Source organism: Daphnia carinata, chromosome 1 (assembly GCF_022539665.2).
Source record: "Daphnia carinata strain CSIRO-1 chromosome 1, CSIRO_AGI_Dcar_HiC_V3, whole genome shotgun sequence".
NCBI lineage: Eukaryota > Metazoa > Arthropoda > Branchiopoda > Diplostraca > Daphniidae > Daphnia > Daphnia carinata.
Genome location: NC_081331.1, coordinates 391891 through 399524, shown reverse-complemented (window position 1 = coordinate 399524; position 7634 = coordinate 391891). Strand labels below are relative to the sequence as shown.

Genomic DNA, 7634 nt, shown 5'->3' with positions numbered 1-7634 from the left:
TGTTAGTGGACGACGTCTGCTCTCGTCCTAATTGCTTCCAATGCGAAAGGCTTCTTTACGACAATGTTGTCTTAAAAGGACACGAAGCATTATCTATTTGCAGAGAAGAGGGCACTCCGTACACGCATCCGAGGATAGCGAGATATTATTCCCATGCCAAGCGACTTGCAATCGATTCTGAACTGGAGCTCCTGCCACGTCCCCGAGAGCTCGGAGACAACGTAAATGAGCAATGATAAAGTTTATTTTACGGCTCCCGTCACAGTTGACGCAACTTTGGATTTCAGAGTTCTTAAAGATTATGAAGTACGTGAAATTGTTGGATGGAAAAATGGCCAGCATCTGGCTTGGGTAAAAGGGGTTAAACTATGGCGACCGTTATCGTTTCACGTTATTTCGTCTAGCAGTCACCAAAGCATCGTTTGAATGCGGGAGAAGATACGGGAGAGATTAAAAGCAGCTGGCCGTCTCACTGTGCAGATGGTTGAAGTTGCTGCTGGACATGCACGTAAAAGAACAAAAAAAAAAAAAAAATGGGTCTATTGAGACGTGCCATCTACTTTACGTGCACGCTAGAGAGAGTGGCATTCAAATGATTTAACCATCTGCACCTGATAGAATCAAGCTTAAGCCATGAATTGCATCTGGTGTAAGTCACCGGTGATCGTTAAAATACAGGACTGACGTCTAGCATCTGCTTAGATTTCGGTCGGAAACTCTGATAGACCAACAATGTGACAACAGGGGGAACTGGAAGCCATTTCCCCGTCGAAAGCGAACCAGGTAAAATGTGTGGAGGGGAATAATAGATACCCGTGAGAGAAGAACATTTGGGAAAGAGTTATGGAATCACAAAATTTCCTTACCGCCGAATCGGCCAATCATTTCGTTGCTTTTCGGTTTCCGTGCTATTTTTTTTGTTCATCAACGAAGAAATATGGCCATTCCATGAGCAGATTACCATCTGGGCGTTCTGAGATAGGTAACTACAAGAAAAGGCCACTATAAAAACAAAAAGAAATTACTGCTTGCCCTGAGACAGTGCCCCCTTACAGAGCGATCAACGATATGCTGTCATTGTTGGTATCTACATTTTAGTTTGGTTTGATTTATCGGTCGATTTCAAGCAATATATATTCAAAAGGCAAAGTGTTGAGATCACTTAAGACGAAAACTCGTTGTTACCTCCTCACTTCTTAATTAAAGTACTGACGGATAAATGAACGGAAATGCAATGTAGTGAGGCGTGATGCAGCTCATACAGTAGACATGAATCACATGTAAGCCACTGATGTCATCTTCTTTGATACCATCTAGATTTATAACTTTTTTTTTATGATCCATTAGTGCTTTCTATTTTTAAACACAGTTTCATGTCGAAAGTTGTAGCCAACAGGTACGTGAACGTCATCATAACCTTTGGCAGTCATGCATTTTTGGGCATGGATAAATCGATTGTGCAGTGGACGGCCATGACATTTACAGCCAACACAAATACTTAGAATACCAATATTTTTACAAACCTTCGGACTTATTCAATGACAGAGCTTTTAATCATTTGTTCCCCATCTTAAACATCTAATTGAGTTTGCAACACCTTTCATATTATTGCTCTATTCACGAATTCGATTTTTGTATAAATTCACAATTGACAGCAATGAATTCCAATAGGTGCTGGACAATGTCCTTCAAATTAGCGATACAGAAAAACCGGCAATCACCGTAGCTAGATCGATCGATTGTAGCGAAGAGCTGTCCTTGCTTCTTTGCCAAATTGCACATGTTTTAAACGAGCATAGCTAATGTTTTTGAAGATGCTCTTTAGTCTCATCTTGACAAGCATGACAAATACATAGAAATGGGTATTACCCGTAGTTAATAAATTCTGAATGAATTTGTATTATTCGAGGAAAATTGAAGAAGACGACATTGTTTTTCGGCATGGGTCTTATGGCAAATGGTATGTAAGTTATGATAACCGTTATCGGTTTTTTTGTGGGAGGTTTTAGACTTATAGCCCAGCTTTTCATTGTACGTAAAAACTGATTAAAGAGTGCTGTGTCATCGTGCATAGCCGCTTCTTAAAAACGTTATTCTGTTATAGGTTTTCGTAGTATAACGGGAGGAGCCCTTCTACTAGCCAGCTACTCTAAATACAGCACCATCATGGTAAAAATTTCAAAAAGTTATGGTTGTAGCAATTTTTTTAAAACTCTTGTTTTCAGGCCTCCCCATTAGAAGGGAATGGCAATGCCAACTATAAACAAGCTCAATCCATCTATGATTTTACTGCTGTTGATATAGATGGAAACACAGTGTCCCTTGACAGATACAGGTTGGTAATAACTTAACTATCTAGTTCACAAACATAACGAAAAATCTTATAAACAGGGGGCATGTTTGCATAATTGTCAATGTTGCGTCAAAATGAGGCAAGACAAAAGTCAACTACACTCAGCTAGTTGCGCTGCATGAAAAGTATGGTGATTTGAAGGTAACACTTGCACATTGCTATTATTTGCAGAATACTAACAATTTCTGATTGATTCATTTTTAAGGGTCTGAAGATCCTTGGTTTCCCTTGTAATCAGGTAATGGGAAATTAATTAAATGTGTATAGTTTCTGTCAGATTGTCTTGTATTTGTGTCTAATGAATTAAGATATAACATTTTTCACACAACAGTTTGGATCCCAAGAACCAGGAACCAATGCTGAGATCAAAAGCTTTGCAGCCAACTACAATGTGAAGTTTGACATGTTTGCCAAGATTGATGTTAACGGCGATAGCGCCCACCCTCTGTGGAAATACTTAAAGAAAAAACAGGGAGGAACCCTTACAGAGTAAACAAAAAAATGCAATTTTCTGTATGTTCGTTTTATGACATATATTTTTATTCATCTTATTTGTAGTGGCATTAAATGGAATTTCACCAAGTTTATTGTAGATAAGAATGGTCAACCAGTTGCTCGTCACGCCACGACCACGGATCCCTTTGTAAGGAAAAGCTTGCTACGCAAAAAGAACATCCTATATATAATAGTTATTTTGATATTTTGTAGGACATGGAAAAGGATTTATTGAAATACCTAAACCAGTAATGAGTGGTTCGGGATACTATGGCCAGTTTTGTGAAGCTAGTCTCAATTAGCGAGAACAATTGAAGATTTTTTTATTTGTTTTTGGCTCTCGAAGCACTGTTCATTTCTAATCGAGTTCAGGTTATAATCAGAAGGAATATAAATGATAGACTCTCTAAAAAGCCTTATTGGTATGGAGAAGTCAGGATGCTACTATTTCACTGGTGATTAACAATGAATTTGTAAGAAATTGTACTGTCGCCTTATTTGTTAGAAAATTAAACAGTGTCGAATTATAAACGTACTGCTATAACTGAAAAAAAGGGTTAAAACGAGTGCGAGCCCAAAAATCTTTATTTGGATGTAAAGGATCACGGGATACCACGTTAGAAACGGACAAACCGTAAATTGAAAATGTACACATATAAAATGTTGGAATGATTGTCGCCTTCATTTTGAAATTGTTTTTTTTTTTCGTCTAAGATAAACGCGTCAACGGCTTCAAAATCAACACAATGTTCCGTGTATAAGAGAACGTGCCAGTGGCAGTCCCGTGTCTTTAATAGGTAACGTCAGTTCAGACACTTTTATCTACGGTAGCAGTCGTACGTGGTCTTCCTCCAATCTCTGTGCCCTTGAAGAATGGTAATAAGAATTTTTGAACTCTATAGTTACTTGTAGATCTAAAACATCTAATAAAAGTTTTGGTTATTGAAAGGCTTCAGCTGAAGGTATCGGCAACGCCGACTATAAATCTGCAACATCCATTTACGATTTTACAGTAACAGACATAGATGGGAATCAAGTGTCATTGGAGAAATACAGGTAAAAACAAACAAACAAAACAAATAAGTGACCCTGCTGCTTTCAATCTAAACAGTACATTTTTCTACCAAGGAATCATGTCTGCATTATTGTAAATGTTGCCTCAAAGTGTGGGTATACTCATGGTAATATTCTAGATATTTTTGTGTGCCTGTGTTTGCAATGACCAACAATGATTTTCAATTCACAGTAAACTACACACAACTGGTGGACTTATATGACAGATTTGAGTCCAAGGTAAATTTCTGTCTTTCGTAGAGTACAGAAATTTGTTTGAAATTAATATCAAAAGATTGTGCTGCTATGCCAATTGTAATGCTATTTTTTGAAAAATTGCTGCTAACAGTAATCTCATTGTATCACTCCTACATTTAAACTAATGGATGGCACAGTTGATAACCAATTGATTAAGGTGTTGTTGTTTCGTACCTCACAAAAGAAGTGTTAATTGGCATTTTCTTGGTCGATAGATTCATATTATATTATGACTTTTAAGTTACTTTACTTTTTATCTCTACATGCGAATTTCATATCTATTTTATTTCAGGGTTTGAAAATTTTGGCCTTTCCATGTAATCAGTTCATGTCACAAGAGCCTGGCAATAGTGAACAAATCAAGTGCTTTATCTCTGGATACAAAGGAGATGGGAAATTCGATGTATTTTCCAAAATAAATGTAAACGGAGAAGATGCCCATCCGCTCTGGAAATACCTCAAAGAAAAGCAAGGCGGTTTGCTGATTGAGTAAGAATAAAATTGTAGAATTTTTTTCATTATCAATTGTTTATATTTTATACTCTGCAGTGCTATCAAATGGAATTTTACCAAGGTTGGTTGAAATATTTTTGCGCATAGTATTACCACTCTTAAACGTTATTCCTTTCCGCTGAACAGTTTGTCATCAACAAGCAAGGGCAACCAGTGGAACGATCTGCCGCCAACGTCAATCCTTTTGACATGGAAAAAACAATTGTGAAGTACCTAAATGAGTAACTGTCATCGGTGTAGTTTCATTTCCTCATTAATATCACACTGCTACTTTTCCATCGTTCTCGCTGATATCTTACAATTCAAAATTTTAACAAAGGAAAATGAGCAGTGAAATAGGAGATTTGTATTGCCGCGATGCATCTTACGTTGGTTGTTAAGAGATTCGATTTTTTTTTAAGGAATTGCAGTAATATTAAAAAGGAAAAAAAAATGTCGGATTCAACAATTACACCAGACAGCACATACCGACTATATGGGACGAAAACAAAAACTTGTTACAGGTTAAATAATATTATGGAAAATTCGGTCAATAACAGGGTATACAACATCTGAAGGAACACACCTGTTTAATTTCTTTTCTTATTTACATTGACTGGGTTGTCATCATCGATTGTTAGAGCGTGACGGAGAGTTGATGCACTCGATAGGGGGATCTTTGCAAATGTGAGCCGTCATCTCCTGAAGGGGTTCCAACTCTCGCTCACCTATTAAATCAAATTGCCGAACAAAATAGAAGAAATGTTTATAACAAGTATTGACGTGTGCTTCAGCGCCAATTGCAACTAAACGATCAAAGTGGTGTATGTAGACGTGGACAAATACGCGAAACAGGCGGGTCAAAATTTTCTTGCACTGGCTGATGAACGTCTTAGGAAACGGGATATCTGATTAAAAACGAAATTCTTATCAAATGTAAAAATAGTGACCACTGAAAGTAGAAAGATATACCAGTGCTGACAGGGAAAAGAGTTTCATTGTTAATCTGTGCTTCAGCCCATTCCATCAACAGTGAGATGTACTGGGGGGCAGGTAGTTTAGTGGGCTTCTTGTACTTATTACCATCAGCCCAGAGATACTCAAATTTTGGTCCACCAGACATGGTAGAGCATGATGCCTCAGTGCAATAATCAGAAATGGTTCCATAGATGAGATTTATGCGGTTGAAAAAATCCACAACTGTAGCAAGGAGGGAAAATGCAAATAAATATTTATTTGTATTCATTTTATTAAACTATAGTACCATGCACTGCTATCCAGTCATTCAGATCTTCACCAGGGGGAAGTAAAACTGCTGCTCGAAGGTTTATTCCAGAACTTAATGATGCTTGTGCTTGAGTGTGTAAAGAATAGCGAAGGGTTCCTGGTTCAAATTTTTTCTTTGGCTTAAAAGTCTGTTTTAAAAAAGGAGATTGAGAAAGGTGAGATAACACGCCGGAAATAGACTGTGGTTGTAAACAACTTGTTCCGATAGTATGGAATGTGGAAACAGCGGGCCATTGGGCGCCAACAAATCGTGTACATTCTAACAAGAAATCTCTAATACATGCAGGTCAGCTAATTCATGGATTTTATTACCTTTCCTTTTTGGAAAAAATCGACAAAGCCACTAAGGGCCATTTCTGTATGGTAGTAAATTCAATGCAACTTCTGTAGACAAAATTACAAACTTCCTTACTCGTCTCACACCACCATCACACAAATAGTTTCTGCTACAGCTGTCTTACCCTACGGCCTTTTGCGTGCAACGTCTTCATTAATCCTAATTTAATATTTATATTATTTAAACTAATTTCACTACATTCCATATTTAAAAATTGCAAATGCAACATAAAACAGGAAATTTAGTAATGAATTTAAAATTTTTCTTTGGGAAACATGGCAAAATTGCTCATCTGCCCAACAGACTTGCTGTTTAGCTCTACCCTTTACGTCTGTCTTGGTAGTTTTGGTCTTTTCCATTGGCTTGCTCTTTCGCTGAGCACCTCAACCTGGTACGTGAACTCGTGGATTTAAAGAATAATATCCGACTTCATCCTTTACAGAAATACTATTTTAGATACAAATTATTTTTGTTTTTTATGGTAGAATTTTTTTGGTTTATTTGAAGTGTTTGTTCGCAGGGTTTTGTGTGGAACACTTTTTGTGGTTCAATTTGTAATTTTTCGGGTTTCACTATTGGGACTAATGACGGTAATGTTTTTATTGTAACGTGTAGAATTGAGACCTGAAAATGGCCATCCGCCCAGCATCAAGGCCGAAGATCGTCAAGAAGAGGACGAAACAGTTTATTCGTCATCAGAGCGATCGTTATGACAAGCTCAAGGTAAATATGCTTAAACTCTTATATTTAATTGAACTTACTAACTGTTATTGGTTTTTATAGAGGAACTGGCGTAGGCCTAAGGGTATTGACAACAGAGTGCGAAGGAAGTTCAAGGGACAGTACCTGATGCCCAAGATTGGTTATGGTTCTGCCAAAAACACCAAGCACATGCTTCCCAACGGCTTCAGGAAAGTCGTCATCCACAACATCAAGGTTTGTAACAATTTGTCAAACAATTGAATTAGAGTTGAAACATTGTTATTATTTGTCAGTGGTTGCCTTTGGAGTAGCTTTAACCTAGGAAGCTGCAGCATAATTGCTTGTGCTTAAATTGTCATTTTCTCTTTCATAGGAGTTGGAAATCCTTATGATGCAGAACCGCAAGTACTGCGCTGAAATCGGCCATGCCGTGTCATCTAAGAAGCGCAAGACTATCGTCGAGCGTGCTAAGCAGTTGGCCATCAAGCTCACCAACCCCAACGCCCGCCTCCGCTCCGAGGAGAACGAATAAAGATGAAACATTATGCGTGTGTGGAATTGCTTGTGATATGTATTGCTATTGCGGTTATAAATACAGTCCAAAGCATTTTCCCCCTTAAAAAAGCTTTTTTTTTTTTTTTTCATTCAATGAAGATC

At 37.6% G+C, this 7634-nt stretch overlaps 4 protein-coding genes across 4 annotated transcripts in view; 3 read left to right on the top strand and 1 right to left on the bottom strand.

Annotated features, from left to right (window-relative positions):
- The window catches only part of LOC130692431 (phospholipid hydroperoxide glutathione peroxidase-like), a 43634-nt gene extending 40255 nt beyond the window's left edge, over window positions 1-3379 (top strand). Inside the window, exons 2-9 of the mRNA XM_057515541.1 lie at window positions 1925-1960; window positions 2105-2169; window positions 2226-2335; window positions 2392-2494; window positions 2559-2591; window positions 2685-2842; window positions 2912-2996; window positions 3062-3379. Coding sequence (XP_057371524.1) covers window positions 1942-1960; window positions 2105-2169; window positions 2226-2335; window positions 2392-2494; window positions 2559-2591; window positions 2685-2842; window positions 2912-2996; window positions 3062-3100 — 612 coding nt within the window. The 5' untranslated portion in view covers window positions 1925-1941 and the 3' untranslated portion in view covers window positions 3101-3379. The remainder of the gene's footprint in view (window positions 1-1924; window positions 1961-2104; window positions 2170-2225; window positions 2336-2391; window positions 2495-2558; window positions 2592-2684; window positions 2843-2911; window positions 2997-3061) is intronic.
- Window positions 3380-3627: 248 nt separating this feature from the next.
- Window positions 3628-5232, top strand: LOC130692432 (glutathione peroxidase-like). Its single transcript, XM_057515543.2, has 7 exons — window positions 3628-3724; window positions 3798-3904; window positions 3977-4029; window positions 4095-4141; window positions 4452-4648; window positions 4709-4733; window positions 4799-5232. The coding sequence occupies exons 1-7, from the start codon at window positions 3722-3724 to the stop codon at window positions 4895-4897; spliced, it is 531 nt and encodes a 176-aa protein (XP_057371526.1). The 5' UTR covers window positions 3628-3721; the 3' UTR covers window positions 4898-5232.
- LOC130692430 (MOB kinase activator-like 3) lies at window positions 5225-6406 on the bottom strand. The gene is made up of 4 exons (XM_057515540.2): window positions 6251-6406; window positions 5916-6066; window positions 5624-5851; window positions 5225-5559 (listed from the first exon to the last, which is right to left on the bottom strand). Exons 1-4 carry the CDS (start codon window positions 6290-6292, stop codon window positions 5279-5281), a joined length of 702 nt encoding a protein of 233 aa, XP_057371523.1. The 5' UTR covers window positions 6293-6406; the 3' UTR covers window positions 5225-5278.
- Window positions 6407-6573: 167 nt separating this feature from the next.
- Window positions 6574-7579, top strand: LOC130691973 (large ribosomal subunit protein eL32). Its single transcript, XM_057515023.1, has 4 exons — window positions 6574-6666; window positions 6891-6998; window positions 7059-7211; window positions 7351-7579. The coding sequence occupies exons 2-4, from the start codon at window positions 6906-6908 to the stop codon at window positions 7507-7509; spliced, it is 405 nt and encodes a 134-aa protein (XP_057371006.1). The 5' UTR covers window positions 6574-6666; window positions 6891-6905; the 3' UTR covers window positions 7510-7579.
- Window positions 7580-7634: the final 55 nt, after the last annotated feature.